Source organism: Maniola hyperantus, chromosome 9, assembly GCF_902806685.2.
Source record: "Maniola hyperantus chromosome 9, iAphHyp1.2, whole genome shotgun sequence".
Lineage (NCBI taxonomy): Eukaryota > Metazoa > Arthropoda > Insecta > Lepidoptera > Nymphalidae > Maniola > Maniola hyperantus.
In genome coordinates this window covers 10,074,368-10,094,877 of record NC_048544.1, presented here as the reverse complement: position 1 = coordinate 10,094,877, position 20,510 = coordinate 10,074,368, and the positions used below count along the sequence as shown (strand labels likewise).

Here is a 20,510-nt window from a genome sequence, read left to right as displayed (position 1 = left end):
TATTGTGTTTAATTTGAAAATCCTAAGGGCTCAAGGCACATAGTGAAAATTTCATAGTTTTAGTGGGAAGAATTTGCTCCACACAATTCTGTAGTTTTGTTTTCAGAAAATTCGGTTTGACGTTGCCGCAATTGGCCTTGAGCCTTATCTTATATTCCAGTAGTGAAAATATATATTGTCGATATTCCTTGAAATATAGATAGGTATTAAGTGCATAAGAATAAAGAATTAATCCGAATGTATTACCAATCTGAAGATAGTTAAATACCCAAACTTCGTAAATATATAAACCATTTGATAGCGATATTTGTGTGAGTGAAGAGCTCCGGTGAACGAGGATGAAGGCTGTTTTGTGTATTCTGCTGTTCGTTGCGTGTATGTACTTTCTTTAAATTTAATAAATGTTTCAAAAGTAATATAAGTAGGTAAATCTAAATATATATAAGCAAAAGGTGACTGACAGATCTATCAACGCACAGCTCAAACTACTGGACGGATCGGGCTGAAATTTGGCAACAGATAGCAATTATGACGTAGGCATCTTCTAAGAATGGATTTTTGAAAATTCAACCTCTGAGGGGGTGAAACTGTGAAATGGGCGTTTGTTTGTGTAGGCCACGAGGACGAAGTCGCGCGCATAAGCTAGTCATTATTTATTTTTGTGACACGAGTGGTAGATGCGTGAGCCACATATAACGAAGTTTTCTAAATCCGAAGTTGATCAACGATTATACCTACTTAGAAAATTCACCAGAAAATATGGAAAACTGCATCAGCTCAAAATTAAAGTAGGTTGGTACTGAAAAATGTTAATGCATGCGCGTACGTAATACTCATTGGCGCCTAAGCGCTGGTCAGGTCTAAGCTTCAAAGTTTGGAACATCGGTGCAAGGAGAGTGCTAGCAGCTAAAAAACAAAGTATAAGTATTACAAACATTTCCTATAAATGCCAGCTTTAGGTTGCTTTTTCATCCGATATACACAATATGATTATAGTTGTAAAGTACCAGACAAGAAATTTTGCACATCGAACTTTAGAACGAGATAAGTTTCGTAGAGCGCTGTCTCTGACGTTGGGGCCGACGAACCGTCACAGGTATGAGTGACAGCTCTACGAAATCGAAATCTCTTTCTAAAGTTCGATCTGCATTATTTCCTGTCGGGTAGGTACTGCATGTGCATTTATTTATACGTGCGAGAGACACGGATGATGCGTATCCAGGTGTGCAATAAAATCCACCAATAATTGTTGGTAGCTGTGTTGAAAAAGAGTTTAACCGTCAATAAGCATTAACAAACACACATTCCTGGTAGGTAGCTTTTCGGTTGATTAAGAATTTTTTAGCTAATTTGTTTTATTATTACAGTCTATACCGCAACAGCAGGACCTTTGGATATTGCTCAGGACAAATATTCGCGTTTCATAAAGTACCCAGATGACGAAGAAGTGTTTCGTACGGTGGATTTAGAGGCCGAGCCCAATATTGAACTTGTTAAGCAAATTGAGAGGAATCCCGTCAATAATGAATACTACCTCTTCACCAGGTATTTATTTAAATTTTAGATATCTAACTTATTATATGAGCAATTTTCGATAAAATTGATTCGTCGCGTCGGTCACCCATCCAGTTACCGCCTTGGATCAATCACAACCACTATCGCAATTCAAACAAGTTTTGACGACACGTTCGCGTACTATACCTTTTAGCTACATCAGATACAATCAAAAAAATCTAAATCCACGCGGACGAAGTCTTAGGCATCATCTAAGTAGATTATAATCGTGAGTCGTGCTTACAGAATTTACAAGTACCTAAGTATAATCATAATCGGAATCCCTATCAGTAGGTAGGTATTTAAAAGTAATTCCTTATAATTTATACCTAAATGATCTTTAGATAACGCGATTTATGTACTCGCAATATACCTATCTACCTATTGTTGGAGAAAGGAATGTCAGTGTCTTCAGCATTAACATTGTTGCGTTTTTATATAGTGGCGTGTGGAAGTCCCTCCAAAAGACGTATATGCAGCAGTGGACGTCGACCGGTTGATAATGATGATAATGATTATTATCTGTATGACTCCGAACTATAGCATTACGACACGCCACAGTAGTTTATTTGCACCTTATTGTTGAAAACTCCATGGTTGAACCTACTATTTAAATATTCTACTAACTATTCAAGCTGTGGTTAGGACGTCCGCCTTCCAATCCGAGGTCGGGGGTTCGATCCCGGGCACGCACCTCTAACTTTTCGGAGTTATGTCAGTTTTTAAGTAAGTAATTAAAATATCACTTGCTTTAACGGTGAAGGAAAACATCGTAAGCAAACCTGCATGTCTGAGTGTTCTCGAAAATGTTCTTAAAGGTGTGTGTAGTCTGCCAATCCGCACTTGGCCAACTTGGTAGAATATGGCCAAAACCCTTCTCATTTTGAGAGGAGACCCGTGCTCTGTAGCGAGCTGATGGATTGATCATGATGATGATTCAAATAGTACATTGTACACAAAACACTGAACATCACGGTCTAAGTCCTGTTTTTTTTCATTTTAGACTCAATCCGACGTCGCCTCAGAGGCTCACAACTAATGTTACCACTGTGTTTACGTCAAACTTCAACCCTAACAGCTCGACCGTGGTCTCTGTTCACGGCTGGATGGGCAACTTGAATGCTGCAAACAATATAGCCATCAAAGATGGTATGTTATTCCCTAATTTCTGTATCCGGAACTTTCCCTGAAACTAAAGAAATAAAACTGGGACTCTAGAGTCTCTAGATAGTATTTATTCCCTATGTCGTGAGAATTCAGAATCCAGTCTTATTCCTTGTCTACATTATAAAGAGAATCTGTGTGCATAATTTCTGCAATCTAGGTCTAGTGGTATGGGGCTGGATACTAATGAGTGATGAGTCAGTCAGTGAGTCAGAATTTTTCTTTATAATAATACTGGATAACGAAAACTTAAAAAGGACGAAGTCGCAACTTCCTCCTTTTTTAAGTTTTCGCTTTTTAAAAATTTCGTGGGAACTCTAGTTTTTTGGAAGTAAAAGTAGCTTAGGTACATCCCTTGGATGCAAGCTATCTCTGTATCAAATTTCATCAAAGTCGGTTTAACCGATGGGCTGTTAAAAGCTAGTCGACAGTCAGACTTTCGCATTTATGATGTTAGGTATGTATATGTAGGTACCTATTGCGCATTTATAATATTAAGTACGAATATGTGTTGATTTATTTCAGCATTACTCGATAGCGGCAATTTCAACGTCATTATCATGGACTGGAGGCAGCTTGCTAGTGCAGAGTATTCCTCCGTCGTGGCTGGAGTACCGGCAGTGGGGAGAGGGCTCGGACAGTTCCTCAACTTCATAGGCAGTGTTACTGGAATAACTTTGGCCAGCGTACATTTGGTTGGGTTCAGTTTGGGCGCACACGTTGTTGGCAACGCTGGCAAGCAGCTAAATGGCAGGGTGGGCCGTATTACCGGTATGTGTTAACTTTTACGCCGGCTCACTGCCGAGCCCTTTTTTCAGAATGAGAAGGGTTTATTACATAGTCCACTACGGTGGCCAAATCCGAATTGGAGTCTTCACACATGTTTGACAATACTATGGAAAACTCTCAATCATGCATGTTTTCTTACGATGTTTTCATAAGAAAACATCGTAAGAAAACATGCATGATATCACAGTGATATTTATTTGCTCAAATCGTATAACTCCGAATAATTGAGGTGCGTGCCCAGGATCGAAACCCGGACCCTCCGAATAGGAGGCCAACGTCGCTATCACATTTATGAAGCTTAATTACCTTCTTATTTTTGCCGAATGGGCACGCGACAGGTTGAAAATGCAATCGGGGAGGGACCGCTCCGCACACCTGCACAGCCCCCGCGCTAACCCTGTGCGGGTGAGTGCGGCAGACGTACGGGTGTGCGGGGCGTCCCCCCTCTCACACCCTGATTGCTATCTATAGATTTGCGGACTATAGATTTGTTGCTTATTACCAACCATAGCACCGTTGGTATTGTTGGTAATAAATAAGCAACTAATCTATAGTCCCTTAACAACTCTATAGTACCTTGACAGAAACATGCATTTTATAGTTGCTGGTTCCGCAATTATTGATATACATTTAAAAAAATCTACGTTCAGGTTGTCTGTGGTGATTGGTGTTGGTGATGATGATAGAAATAAAACGTCTGATCATGTTGAGCGTAAAGCGTGTAATAATCAAGAGTGCATTAATACAATGTAACGTGCATCGTTAGTAGTTTTGGGGCAAGCTGGTGTTACACCGGGCTTACGGTTGGAGACACACCAAGCCTACACTACACCTCTACCGTTTTTTTTTTTTTTTTTGAAAGAAAAAACAATTAAAGAAATCTTATACATAAAGAACTTAATCATAAAAAGGAATAGTTCTATTCTTATGCACTAATCTAATTTTATTATCTATAATTATCTTAACATTTGGAGATACATCTTCTACCACTGGGTATGGACCTTTATATAAATTTTCTAGCTTTTTAGTATTCTCTTGCTTAACCAAAACCAAATCATCCTTTTCGTAATGGATTGGATTTATTTTTATATCATATTTAAATTTTCTTGCTTCCTTGCTTTTAATTAAATTATTTCTCGCATCACTTTGAGCTTTTTGTAATCTATATTTAAGTTCAAGAGGATAATTTTCAAAGTTATATAAAGGTTCAACTTTTGATGTCAGATTGTTAGGCAATACACATGCATGGCCAAATACTAATTCATAAGGAGTATATTTAGTTTCACTATGAACTGTTGTGTTGTACGAAAATTTCCAAAAGGGAATCCAAGAACTCCATGAATTTGGAAAACCGTTAGTTTGTATTCTAAGAAAATTACCTAACCCTTTATGTGTATTCTCTAACGCACCAATAGATTCATGATGATAAGCAGTCGATAACATTTTTTCAATACCTAAAATTGTACAAGTTTCTTTCATTATAGAACTAATAAATTCAGATCCTCTATCCGTGCCAATAATCCTTGGAACGCCGTAAGATAAAATAAATTTTTCCACAAAAATTCTAGCAACCTCTTCAGCTGATTTTGTAACTAATGGGTATGCTTCTAAATATTTTGTTAATTCGCATTGAATTGTTAGTATATATTTATATCCAAAATCATCTTTATCTATAGGACCAACAATATCTAAAAATACTTTATCTAAAGCTGAAGATGCTGTCGTAGTTACAGTTAGAGGTTCTCGAATATATCTATGATGCTGTAAGGGTGGTAAATTGGGCGGAATAGAAATATACCCGGATACGGAATAATCTACCACCTTACAAAGATTAGAGGAAAAAAAAAATAATTTTACTTACTTGATCTATCTACCTAGTAAAGAATAGAAGCTAGCCGTCGACTCCCTTGTAATGTATATGAGGTGTTATAAATGAAATTTGCTAGATGTTAGGCAAAATTGTTTTTAATGTAACTTTTACCGGGGTCGCTTAATACATAGTGATGGCTAATAATGCTTAGTTATTCTAGCTTAATGCCAAGACTTAATTTAGATACATTAGAATGCCTTAGGTAGATAGTACATAAAATCTATGTTTTAAATTTAAGATGCCATTGGCATGGAATAGACAATGACACAGTAAAATTCATAAAATTGTTTCAAAATAAAAGCTCAGTAGTAAAGACAGGGTTCTTACTGTACACATACACTAAGAAGGTTCACTAAACTGTTCCAGGATACAAACATTTGCTTACTTGTAGGTGCGAAGACTGCAAGGTAGCTGGACGGCATCGGCCAAGCTCCCAAAACTCGATTTAACTTGATTCTTCACAACCGAAATGCTTCATTACAAAGATTTTCACCAAGTCTTATCCATAGAATTAAGTTGCCAACGTGAATGTGCAAAAGAAATAAATACGGAAAACGAAAGCGAAAAACGGAAGACCGAAAACTAAAAACGGAAACGCAAACGGAAAACCCTGTAACAAAGAAAAACAAGATTATAATTTGTGCTGTGTGAAAATTTCGACACGTGGAATTTTCCCGATCAAACACAACTCACCTATTGAACTCCTGGCCACCAATGGTTTTCAGGAGTCCACCCACAACCCATTATCCTCATTTATTTGGGAAGGTAAAATAACTGGAACTGAAAGGGAAAATCATGAAATTAGGATTTTCTCTAACCAAACCGCCATTTTGTCGAATCCACATTACTTGATTTTTCACTCACCATAATTGATGAAACATTGAAATACGTTAGGATGACTAAATTTATAACTATTGTATTTTCCCAGGCGAAGCCATGGGCGAAAAGGAGTGAGATTTTCCTGGAACGAAAAAAATTCGTCTTCACATGTTGACTCCAGAAAAATTCTAAATCTCACCAATCGGTGTTGCCAGACGCAACCCGAGTGTGGCCGCTCTCAGTTAGATTGATCATGAAGCCAATTCATTTTTGAATATTTGCGGAACCTAAGGATATATTATAAGAACCGTTTTGTTAATGACTTAACAATAAACAAATGATATTATGGTTTTATTTAATTATTTTGTTTTATTTTTACGACAATTGACAACGAAGCAAACGCCATCTATTGTGGCTCGAATGAACTCTGAACATCGACCCACGCGTAGTTCTGCACCTTGATGCTAGGTGGCACCAACATACTTTGAACAAAATAGATTTTAATTAAAAGCGAAACGCTAATTAGTAGTTCAAAATTTACAACGTCACAATACTTCCCCTCCTACGAAAAGGTTCAACAGGTTGAACCACGCTGCCCTCAGCGTCATCCAACAACTACTAACAATTTGCCTGAAACAAACAAAAAAAAAAAACACAGAAGTTACGCGTGAACGCACATCTACTACTAACAAGGAAAATTGTCTAACAAAATAAATATACTGAAAACAGTGTAAGGTTTTATACATTATACTTAACTACACAACCCTAACTTCTAAAAAGAATATATACAAAAAACTTCATGGTGTCTAAGACACTTGAGTGGAAACATCTTGGCATCATTCTTCAGCTGACTGATAGAATGCGTCTAGGCCTACGGTGGTTCACTCTTTTAAACTACCATCTTAATATTTGTTACTCAACAAATACGGAAAATCTGGTTGTGAACGGGTCCATCTGATATGGCAACCGTTCTCTATCCCATTCGGAAAAATAAAACCGAATCAAAATCGGAATATGAGAAAAAAAAACGAAATAACTCTCCTAGAAAATAGATCTCGGAACAGAATCGGAAAAATAACAGAAATGATCCATTATCTAGAAGGAAAACGAAAACAAAACACAAAACCCCCCCTTTTCGTTATCCCCAAAGTACGATATTTGCATTTTTACTTTCTCATCCGGTTGGTCTACCACAAGCATTCCAATCATCACATATTCATCCCTACATACATCCACTACATTCCTCCTCAACTGAACCATGGTAATGTAACTGTTAACTCAGAACATCACTACACTCATACAAATTCCTAATTGAATATTGATAACTTAAATATTCAAACAGTTTAGACCAAACTAAGTAATGGCAAATATCTACTTCTTAATATCCTTAATATGCCAAGTGCCTATTGGGTGGTTGTCAGCTACTCTAACTAGTTCGTAAACAAAGGTGACAAAACCTTGACAACCCTGCACTTTTCATACTTAGGTGCCAGCTTAGCTGCGAAAAAATTTGTAGCGTCGCTTTGTGGATAGGTCTTTTTCCACACTATATCCCCAACAGAATAGCTTGCAGACCTACGCCTTAAGTTGTAATGCGTTGCATACTCTGCATGAGCCTGAAACAAATTTCTCCTCACCTGACCAAATATGTCCTCCAAAGTTCCAAACTTTCCTGCGTATTCCTCCCTTGGAATTCCGGCCTCGTACTCCTTATCCGTGTCCTTATAGAAGGAACCATTTAAGACCGGTTCTCTAGCGTGGACAAGGAAGAACGGGGAGAATCCAGTGGATTCATTAACCGCACTGTTTATGGCGAACTGGACCTTGTACAGGTTTTCGTCCCAGGACCTGTGGTTATCTTCACAAAAGCGGATACAGCAGTCATAAACACCTTATTGTACCTCTCAACAAGGTTAACTTGCGGAGTGTACAGTGGTGTGTAGTGTAATTTCGGAATATTATAACGCTTAATGAGATTACGGAATTCAGATCCTGTAAATTGGGACCCATTGTCCACAATCACAGTCTCTGGAACACTATGGTTCAAAAATACAAAATTCTCTAGCGCTTTAACAACAGCGGCACCTGTGGCACGCCGTAACGGAAACAACATTGTATATTTCGAAAAACAACACGTCACCACAAAAAGAAATGTAAATCCTGATTTAGACCTAGGCAAAGGTCCGACTAAATCAGCCGAAATGACCTGAAAAGGTCTCTCGCAGACTTTAGGCTTCCCTAGCAGACCTGGAGTGGCTGATGTCGTGTGTTTATACGCAGAGCAAGTATCACAATTCTTAACGTACTCAACCACGTCCTTATACATACCACGCCAAAAATATCTGAGGGATAATCTGCGATGAGTTTTGAACACACCAAGATGACCTGCAGTTGCATCTGCATGGTTTTGTTGCATAATTCTAAGGATGTCGTTCTTGTGGACTACCTCTTTCCAGTCGAACTCACTGAGAAGCTGGTATTTACATTTACTGTAACGATATAGTTTATCGTTCAAAATACAAAATTCGGAAAATTTGCTGGATTGATTTTACAGCCATTAAATGTTTTGTCATACCAGTCATCTACCAAAACTTGTTGACTAGAGTTATCATTACGATCACCAACTACATCTACGTGTATGAGTCTCGACAAGGTATCCGGAACTACATTATCACAACCCTTCCTATGTTCGATAACAAAATTATACTGTGATAATCTACAACCCCATCTGGCGAGTCGTCCTGAGGGATTTTCTAAATTTAAGAACCACTTTAGGGATGCATGGTCTGTGATAATTGTGACTGGCTTGGAACCAAAATAAGCCTGAAATTTCTCCACTGCAAAAATCACAGCTAGAGCCTCGCGTTCCGTCGCGCTGTAATTCCTTTCGTTTTTATTTAGGCTCCTACTGACATACGCAATGGGATGATCGCAACCATCGGTTTCTTGCGTTAGCATACCGCCAACACCATATGCAGAAGCATCACAATGTATTTTGAATGGTTTTTCAAAATTCGGTACCGCAAGAACAGGTGCGGTTACCAACGCATTCTTCAATGTATTAAATGCTACCTCTGCCTGTTCGCTCCACTCAAATTTAGGTGCGTTCTTTCCTTTACTCGTTAGTCTATTGAGTGGTGCAGCGATGGTTGAAAAATTCCTAATAAAGCGCCTGTACCAAGAACAAGTGCCTAGGAAAATCTTTACCTCCTGTGCAGTTTTTGGGGTCGGAAAGTTCAAAACTGCGGCAACTTTTCCAGGATCTGTGCGTAAACCAAATTCATCCACTATATACCCTAAATATTTCAAAGAGTTTCTAAAAAAATTACATTTATCAAAATTTATGGATAGTTGAGCCATTTTTAGTTTATCCAGAACTCTGTTTAATAAATTAAATGGGTTTCAAATCAGCAGAACAAATAACAATATCATCTATATAACAAAATACTATTCCATTTTCAATATCACTACAAAAATTTTGATTAAATAACTGGTCCATTAACCTCTGCTGTCGTGCTGGTGCACCGCATAGGCCAAACGGCATGACTTTAAATTTGAATAACCCTCTACCAGGAACTGTAAAACTGGTTTTTTCCTGAGAGTCGTTAGCTAACGGAATTTGCCAGAAACTTGAACTTAAATCAATCGATGATAAAAACCTTGCCTCTTTCAAGCTATCTAGAATTTGTGGAATGTACGGTATTGAGTATGAATCCCCCTTTGTCACTGAATTTAATTTCCTGCAATCTAGGCAAAATCTCCAGTCTCCATTTGCCTTTTTCACTAAAATTGCTGGGTTATTCCAAGGGCTTTCACTCGGAGTAACTACGTCCATTTCCAGCATCCTATCTAACTCTTTACTTAAAGCTTCCTTCTTTTCGGGAGAAAGTGGATATTGTTTTATTTTTATTGGCAAGGCATCACCGGTGTCAATAACATGTTCAATTAATTTTGTTCTACCCAATCCAATTTTCTCTGAAGAAATATCTAAAAATTTATTTACTACAGACTGGGCTAATTCTTTCTGTTGAGATGATAAGTTTTCAAAAGAAGTGATGGTATGAATTTGTTCATTATCAATCGCACAAATATTGTAAAATTGAGAAGGTGCCTTAATTAATTCTAAATTATCAAAAATGCCAGGGGCTAACTGAAATGTTTTCCAAAAGTCACAGCCAAAAATAACATCCGCTATTATAGAGGGTACTACAAAAAATTTTATTATGTGAGTTACGGAATTATAAGTAATCGGAATAAACATATAACCCATGCAATCAAGTTTGTCTCCATTTGCCACTGAAAATGTGGTATCAATACTGCTATGCAATTTATAACCGAATCTCAAAAAAACCTTGTGCGCCTGGTTACCCAAAATTGACGCGCAAGCACCGGAATCTAGTAAACCTGTAATCTCAAAACCGTCAACAAAAACCTTTAAATGTGGCCTAAAGTCTCGTTTATCCACTGAATACAGAACTGTGTCAGGTAAAAGGGATGTTTTGTTGTTAATGACCAAGTTATTTACTTGTGTCTCTGCACAGTTCTTACTAATTAGTTTTTTGAATTTTTGTCCGGAGCGGGTTTACTAATCGCCTTTTTACTACAACTTGGACATGTCTTTACTGTAAAGTTCTGACGTCCACACGAAAAACATCTAATAAATTTCGGAACTGTCCTGCAAAATTTAAAGGAATGGTTACCCTTGCCGCACTTGTAACATAGTTGTTTATTTGTTTTCGTAAAATTAGTGCCTTTACTTGTATCAACCTTAGGTGCAGGTGTGACTGAAAGTGTGTTTATCTGTTTTGTCACTTGTTTGTAAGCAAACTCTGAACTTAAAGTTGCCTTACTGTTAGTAGGCTCAGAAAATAAGGCGGAACGCTGCCTCGCAGCCTCTAGTTTGCGACACTTTTCCTTCAACATTGCGACAGACTTAATGTCAACAAGAGCTAATTGTTCTGAGTAAAAAGGGCGAATATTATGTAATAAAATTTGTAACTTTTGTTCTTCGGAAAGTGGTGTTGACAACCTTGAAAACATGCAAAACATTATAGCGAAATAGATAGACACAGGTTCTTCAGAGCCTTGTGTTCTTGCTCGAATTTCACCTAGCAACCTGTAGTCATAATCTACTGCATCAAATTCCTCTAAAAATAAAGTTTTCAATTCTGACCAAGACGAAACTTGACATTTGTTGCCTCTGTACCATAACAATGCTCGGCCTGTAAAAAGATGAAATGCAGAAACAAATAATTTTCCATCTGAAACGCCATAAGATCTTTTATATTCCTCAACGCGTTCGATGAAACTGCGCGGATCACCCTGTCCGTTGAAATTTAACTTCCACTTGGCAACATTTTTATCACCAGTGCAGTCAACGGCGGTACTCTCGGAATCCAGTGATTCGTCGTGAGACGACTCATTGTCAGCATCTAATCTGGAAATCAAACTCTGCAACTTTGTATGTAATTCACTCTTCCTACTTATTAAGCTGAGTTCGGAACACTGTATTCTCAAAATTCTAAAGTACAAATGTGAAGCTAAAGCTTTAGACCTACAGAGGGCATGTCTATCTTTAGTGTCAGAACACTTTTTTAATAAATCTTCTAAGTCTTGAAGTTTTTTAGTAATAACCCCTAACTCACTTTCAGAAGTGAAATCCGTCTCTAAAATTGATTCAGAAGGAATTTCCTGAATTAATTGTTTTAACTGTTTCTTTAAACCTAGCACTGTAGGTGCTGGAGTTTCGGAACGAATGGATACCTCATAACACAATTCGTCCTTCAAAAGTGAATGAAACTGGGCAAAAGTCTGTTCCATTGTGTTAAGTCAAAACACATTTAACAAAATATCGAGCTTGTGTAACTGTCTATGTTTAGCCTTATACAATTGGTTAAACACAAACACAAAAGAAGTTATTTAAACTATTAAATATACACAAGCAAAATACACAACAAAAACAATATTCTTAAGTCTATCCTAACCTATTTTATCAATTATGTTCCTATTCCAAAATATCGTTAATAATACAAGCACATATTATTACTATAGTAAACAAAATATAACAAAATAAAACTTCCCAAAATTGAATAAATGATTGTAAGGTGCAGTATCACCTTTATGAGTACACAGTGTGTTACAACCTTTACAATTACAAAAGTAAACAGGCAACAAAGTTGCAATGAACTCTGAATAGCATATTATCTTTAAAAAAAAACAAAGAGATTGTGCAATGGTTTGATGACTGTTACTTTACACTTTTAACACATAACCTAAAATACAACAAAATCTGTTTCTAAATGTCACTTTAAACTACCAGCATTCAATTAAACTTAACATGTTTTGTGTGTGAAGTAGCTTTTATCATAACCTTAACACAGCTCTAAACAAAATTTCAACAAAATAATGAAGTATCAAGTCACTGAAAAAAAATTGTTCATAACTTCATACTTGAACTTAATGTAATCTCTGAATATAGTTTATATATTTAGTTTCACAAGTTGTAACTCTTAGTATTTATAAATGTATGTGTGTAACTAGTTAACGGCACATAGCGTTTCAAAACTTTAATTATACTAAGTTACCGGAATTTTCAAACATAAGATGTACTTACTATTGAAAGCAATACCCAACAACAACTCAGTTAAGCAATGTTTATTACTAAACTGAAGGCAAACATTCACTTATACACCTCCAAGGTAAGTCAAATAACATAATTGAACGGCATAAGCACCATTTATAATGTGTTAATTAAATAAGAAAAAACCAATGTTGGACTATACTCAGAAAATTACTTAACCTATCAAACAAAATTTCTAACTATTAGTTATTATTTAGTTAGTTAACCATAAAAAAAAACAGCTTAGAGCTCTTTGCAATGTGTCACCACTTAGAAAATTGTACAATCAGCGGAGTACATTTCATAAAATTCACAAAATTTCTCAAAATATACTGAAATAACTATATAAAAAAACGTTCGGGCGCCATTTGTAAGGGTGGTAAATTGGGCGGAATAGAAATATACCCGGATACGGAATAATCTACCACCTTACAAAGATTAGAGGAAAAAAATAATAATTTTACTTACTTGATCTATCTACCTAGTAAAGAATAGAAGCTAGCCGTCGACTCCCTTGTAATGTATATGAGGTGTTATAAATGAAATTTGCTAGATGTTAGGCAAAATTGTTTTTAATGTAACTTTTACCGGGGTCGCTTAATACATAGTGATGGCTAATAATGCTTAGTTATTCTAGCTTAATGCCAAGACTTAATTTAGATACATTAGAATGCCTTAGGTAGATAGTACATAAAATCTATGTTTTAAATTTAAGATGCCATTGGCATGGAATAGACAATGACACAGTAAAATTCATAAAATTGTTTCAAAATAAAAGCTCAGTAGTAAAGACAGGGTTCTTACTGTACACATACACTAAGAAGGTTCACTAAACTGTTCCAGGATACAAACATTTGCTTACTTGTAGGTGCGAAGACTGCAAGGTAGCTGGACGGCATCGGCCAAGCTCCCAAAACTCGATTTAACTTGATTCTTCACAACCGAAATGCTTCATTACAAAGATTTTCACCAAGTCTTATCCATAGAATTAAGTTGCCAACGTGAATGTGCAAAAGAAATAAATACGGAAAACGAAAGCGAAAAACGGAAGACCGAAAACTAAAAACGGAAACGCAAACGGAAAACCCTGTAACAAAGAAAAACAAGATTATAATTTGTGCTGTGTGAAAATTTCGACACGTGGAATTTTCCCGATCAAACACAACTCACCTATTGAACTCCTGGCCACCAATGGTTTTCAGGAGTCCACCCACAACCCATTATCCTCATTTATTTGGGAAGGTAAAATAACTGGAACTGAAAGGGAAAATCATGAAATTAGGATTTTCTCTAACCAAACCGCCATTTTGTCGAATCCACATTACTTGATTTTTCACTCACCATAATTGATGAAACATTGAAATACGTTAGGATGACTAAATTTATAACTATTGTATTTTCCCAGGCGAAGCCATGGGCGAAAAGGAGTGAGATTTTCCTGGAACGAAAAAAATTCGTCTTCACATGTTGACTCCAGAAAAATTCTAAATCTCACCAATCGGTGTTGCCAGACGCAACCCGAGTGTGGCCGCTCTCAGTTAGATTGATCATGAAGCCAATTCATTTTTGAATATTTGCGGAACCTAAGGATATATTATAAGAACCGTTTTGTTAATGACTTAACAATAAACAAATGATATTATGGTTTTATTTAATTATTTTGTTTTATTTTTACGACAATTGACAACGAAGCAAACGCCATCTATTGTGGCTCGAATGAACTCTGAACATCGACCCACGCGTAGTTCTGCACCTTGATGCTAGGTGGCACCAACATACTTTGAACAAAATAGATTTTAATTAAAAGCGAAACGCTAATTAGTAGTTCAAAATTTACAACGTCACAATGCTTACACTTTTGACACTTAATACACTTTTTAATAAACTCGATGACATCTGTTTCCATCCCTGGCCAATAATAATACTTTTTAATATTGTTAAGTGTTCTCCTTACTCCTGCATGTCCACTTGTAGGTAACAAATGGAAATCATTTAATATAAGTTTCTTTTTATCATTATCACTTATTCTCTCCACATTATTTATTACACAAAACCTAAGATTTTCTTTATTTTTACTTTTATCATCTTTTATTTTATTTAACATTGTTTTAATCATTTTCAAGTTATCTTCATTTTTAATTATAACGAGCTCTTTTATATTTATCTCTTCACACATATCTTCCAATTCTTTCAACAAGTCGTCTCGCGTCCTTATTGATAAAGAATTTGGGTTCAAACATGAATATATAGTCAACTTTTCCTTAACGTACATGTAGTTTTTATTTCTTGAAACGCGTTTATTTAGTCTTTTATTATTTAAAATATCTAACCACTTTCTCTTATCGATTAATGTCAGTTCCGTGTCATTAGTAGTCTTTTTTAGTATCTCAACAACGTTAGGTTGATCAGTCCTTACGTTGTCTACATGTTGTCTAAATGCCGGTACGTCCTTGTTTGTAATAATATTATTATTCTCACATTCTCTCGCTTTCTTAGTCTGAGCACGTGTCATCACATTAACATTCTTCTCACTTACATACTTCTCATTCATACTCTTCAACTCATTAGATTCCACAATCATACGAGATAATGCATCTGCAGCTACATTACTCTTTCCCTTTACATACTCAACAACAAAATCATACTCTTCCAGACAAAGTCTAAATTTTGTTAAACGACTGGTAGGATTTCTCATTCCAAATAAATATATTAATGGTTTATGATCTGTTTTTATCCTGAATTTACGAGCATATAAATAAGGCCTAAAATATTTTACTGACCATACTATAGCTAGTAGTTCTTTTTCTATAATCGGGTAATTTAGTTCTGCTTTATTTAGATTTCTGCTCGCATAAGCGATTGGTTTACCGTTTTTATTGCATAATACACTACCTATTGCAAAACCTGAACTGTCTGTTTCTAAAACAAATTCATTATTTTCTGAAAAATCTGGATAACTCAATACTGGAGGATTAATTAGAATATTTTTTAATGTGTTAAAAGCTTCTTCACATTCTGATGACCAATTAAAAATTGCATCTTTTTTTGCGAGTTTATTTAGAGGTAAGACAATATCTGCAAAGTTTTTTACGAATTTTCTATAGTAGTTAGCGAATGCTACGAAACGTTTTACATCATCAGTTGATTTTGGAACCGGATAATTCTTTACCACTTTCACCTTTTCTGGATCTGGTAAAATTCCACTGTTTGAAATAACATGGCCTAAATATAAAAGTTCCTTCTTCAAAAATTCACATTTTGAAGGATTTAACTTGAGATTAACTTTTCGAAGTCTTTCAAAAATTGTAATTAAATTTTTATTATGATCTTCCAAATTTCTACCTAAAACTATTAAATCGTCTAGGTATATCAGACATTTTTCATAATTCAATCCTGCCATAGCTACTGTCATTGCTCTAGAAAAAGCACTTGGGCTGATTTTCAGACCCATAGGCAGTCTTTTCATTTGATATTGACCTTGATCAGTCGAAAAAGCAGTATACTTTCTACTTTCTGGATCTAATTCAATTTGATAATACCCTTGCGATAAATCAAGATGTGAAAAATATATGAAACCTGATAATGAATCTAGAATATCTGTGATATTGGGTAGTGGGAATTTGTCATCTTTTATGTTATCATTAAGCTTTCTGTAATCTATAACAACTCTCCATTTTCTTTCACCTGTTTTATCTACCTTTTTTGGAACTATAAGTAATGGACTTGACCAATCACTAACTGACTCTTCTATTATATCATTTTTAAGTAACTCTTCAACCTGTTTTTTAATTTCTTGTTTTTGTGCAAAGGGTAACCTATATGGTTTACTATAAACCGCTGAGGTATTGTCTTTCAATTTAATATCTTGCTTGTAAATATTCGTTACACTCAATTTATCATTTGGTAAGTGAAAAATATCACTATACTTAGCACAAATATTTTCAATTGTACTTTGTTCTTCCTTATTCAAATAAGATTCCAACTTTAATAAAGAAAATAATTCACGCGTGCGTGACGGGCTTAATAAACTAGAACTAAACTTACTTATATAATACTCATCTGCATCATGCACAATAGGCTTAATATTTCTTAAAACTACTTTATTTTCTGTTGTATTTAATATCTTAACAGGTAAACACCCATTTTTTGGCGAACAAATTGAATTCGCTATGAATACCCCATTAGCCACTTCATCGCTTACAATTACGCAATCTTTATTGAGATTAGTAGGAATATACTTAATAACTTCACATCTAGGTTCTATTTCTAACACGTCATCAAAGTTAAGCGCTAATCTTACAGTACTAAATCTATTCCTTAATATTAAACACTTATTTTTATAGTTCACAATCCCACGGTATTTTAACAGAAAGTCTTGTCCTAAAATTCCAGATGAATTACATGGTAAATTACGAAACACATAAAATTTTTGTATGAATTTTTTGCCATAGCTGTAGAGATCTAAAAATACATAACCTTCTGACATAAGACCGCCACCAACTCCATGAATCTCAAACTCATCAGCATAAAATTGTGGTTGATTTCTAAGTTTATTTAATGAACTACGCTTAATAGCGCAAATTGATGCTCCAGTATCCACTAATAAGTCTACTGTCTGACCGTAACGCCTAAAATTCACCCAATTTATGCTATTTCCTGATAAAATGAATTTAGGGACGAAAAAATTTTTCTGAACTCTCGTTGTTTTCAGTTGACGAAGGAGCAGCATAATTTATTTTCCTCTGATTCCTATTTGTAAAAGCTCCTCGTGAACTCCTATTGTTATTTTGCCACTGATATGTAACACCACGACCTCGAGTTGGGTTTGCACCCCTGACCGCATTTCTGGCAGATGAAAAACCACGATTATAATAGGAATATCTTTGGGAATTATTATGAAAGTGATCGTTGTTATGATACGAATTATTATAATATGACCTTGGATAATATTGTGGCCTTCCCCTATTAAAGTTATTATAACCACGTCTACCACGAAATTGACCTCTTTGATATGTCATGAAAGGAGGAGGAGGATTCACTAAGGATTCGTCCTCCGCTGCTCTTATTGCATCTTTCAGAGTGCTATAGTTGCGTGCGGCTATGATCGTGCTTAATTTTTGGCTCCGCAATCCATCTGCAAACCGTTTTATAGCATTTTTTTCATTTAATGGCCGCAAAATTTCGTATTTTGACGGCTCTCCGTCAGCCTGTGAAATCGTTAATTCTACGAATAATTTTTCAATTTCCTGTCCAAATTCTTCAATCGACTTATTGGCCTGAACGGTCGATTGTAGTTTACTTTGTAACGCTACATCGGATTTTTTAGTTAACAGATGCAATTTCATGTCCCGCAATAAAGATTCTACATCGTCGTATTTTGTATTAAGGCGTAGCTTAGCATTACGCGAAAGGCGTGTTTTCAAGATAAAATTCACAAGTAAGCATTTAGTTTCGGTATTTAACATCGAATTATAAAGTTCAATTGCATCTATTAATTTTTGCGTAACACTTTCATCGTCGGTCATAATAGGCAACAAGTTTACCGCGGTTTTCAAATCAAAACTTACCTTACTCTCCATCTTGTCTGTGGAAGTTTCCTGAAAATTACACAAATTAAAAATATCCCTATATAAACTCTCTACCTTATATTTAATTCCTAATACATATTTTTGAGTGTCCTGTGTATACTCGTTTTTATCGAATTTTTCTTGTACTATCCCTATTACTTCTAAATAACTATTATAACATTTATTTGCCTCACTGTACTTTTTCACTAACAAGTCCCCTTTCTTCTACTAGGTCCGATTTTCACTAAATAAGTCCTTAATTGATTTAATTGCACTAATATAGTATCTAATTGTTCTAATTCCATATATTAATTTTATAAGTTCGCACTTAAGTAACAGGTGCAGTTCTCGGAAAAAGGTCACAGTACATTCCATTCACATCGTAGGTACACTGTTCACAAACACTGGGTCGGGTCACGTCGGCCAAATTTCTCGGAACGTCGCGTCGCGGGGCTCAAATATGCGCTGAAGTCACCATCTCCGGGGGCCTCGTTACAACATTCATATGGCCTGCATTCATTTCTCTTCGTAAGATATTAATTGATTTTTCTTGACATTTTTTATAAAAATACCATACAATAGCCATCATCATTATCGACAACACCACTATTAATAAAATATCACTTAATTCCAATTCCGAATAAAGTCGACTAGCGCTGGCCTCGCCATTGGCATTTTGCGCCACAACGATGGTTTCTTCTTTTGACTTGGAATATTTCTTCCCCATTTTCTACCTTCATCGCTTCTTCTCAAGTCCTTAGAGCAGGGTCGCCATGTGGTGATTGGTGTTGGTGATGATGATAGAAATAAAACGTCTGATCATGTTGAGCGTAAAGCGTGTAATAATCAAGAGTGCATTAATACAATGTAACGTGCATCGTTAGTAGTTTTGGGGCAAGCTGGTGTTACACCGGGCTTACGGTTGGAGACACACCAAGCCTACACTACATGTCATGCGCAACTTTTTTTACAGGTTTAGACCCCGCGGGCCCACTGTGGGACTGGAATCCTAACCGCCTTCATTCCAGCGATGCTGTTTACGTGGAAGGGATCCACACCGATGCTGGCCCTAACGGCATCGGCATCGGTTTCTTAACGACCGTCGGAGACGTCGACTTCTACCCTAATGGTGGTGCTAACCAACCGGGATGCAGCACAAGTCAATGCAATCACGGTAGAGCGTGGGAGCAATTTGCAGCCTCTGTGACTTACAATCATTTGATGGGGAGACGCTGCTCTGGCACTTCCGAGATCGTCTCTGACACTTGTAGCGGAAATGTTTTGAGTATGGGCAACGCTGATTTGCCGAAACAAGCGTAAGTGATTTGAACATTTCTCCTTTTATAAACTAGCACTTGGCTGCAATCAGACCTATTGACAAGTCATGATGCAGCCGCCTTTTTTAAATAGGTACCTATATTAGCCAGTTAATCACGACGAACATTCCTCTTTTCCATCCAACTAAGCGTAAAGCTTGTGCTAGGTACGACAATGGTGCAACCAGTGGGATTTGAAATTCGAACTGCTGACCTTTCGGATTTCAGTCCTCCTATAACCTTTGAGCTATTGAGGCTTGCCTATTAACTTTTAATTTGAAGGTGCCTATATTAATAGTGGAGGGAAGAACTGATAACTATCTTACTACTATATCATTTTTACCTACTATATTTATTATTATGGCTTCAGAACAGCTTGGCCAAATGGGTGTGTCGTGTGTAAACGCTGCTTATGAATAGCGCCAACATCCTGTGATATTTGTTTGAAAAACCACAGAATCGACAAGCTGGCTAGTACCCCTGCAGGTACCACATTCGCCTAGTGCATTTGGGGCATCATCTAAGTACTTAATATTATATTCAGGGTTTTGTTTCTTTTTCGATATAAAGCTGTTTTTTTGTGCGCTGTTGGTTACCTTTTAAAATAAATTGTGTTATCTTTTACAGGACTCCCGGCCTATATCGAGTGAACACTGGAAGCCACTATCCTTTCTAATTTATTTGTTTTGTTAGTTAATAAATGGTTTGTTTTCAAACTTGTCATTCAGTTTTAACTGCAGTCTAAAGAGCTTCGGAGACGGTCAAGCGGCTTTATGTCCAGCACATACCTAAATTTTTTTTAAAAGCAAACG

General features: G+C 36.2%; 1 protein-coding gene and 1 pseudogene across 1 annotated transcript; one reads left to right on the top strand and one right to left on the bottom strand.

Annotated features, from left to right (window-relative positions):
* The first annotated feature begins 1,210 nt into the window (after window positions 1-1,210).
* Window positions 1,211-20,414, top strand: LOC117984890 (pancreatic triacylglycerol lipase-like). Its single transcript, XM_069500624.1, has 6 exons — window positions 1,211-1,222; window positions 1,346-1,545; window positions 2,558-2,703; window positions 3,244-3,489; window positions 19,356-19,698; window positions 20,326-20,414. Exons 1-6 carry the CDS (start codon window positions 1,211-1,213, stop codon window positions 20,372-20,374), a joined length of 996 nt encoding a protein of 331 aa, XP_069356725.1. The 3' UTR covers window positions 20,375-20,414.
* Window positions 14,669-19,210, bottom strand: LOC138402724 (uncharacterized; annotated as a pseudogene).
* Window positions 20,415-20,510: the final 96 nt, after the last annotated feature.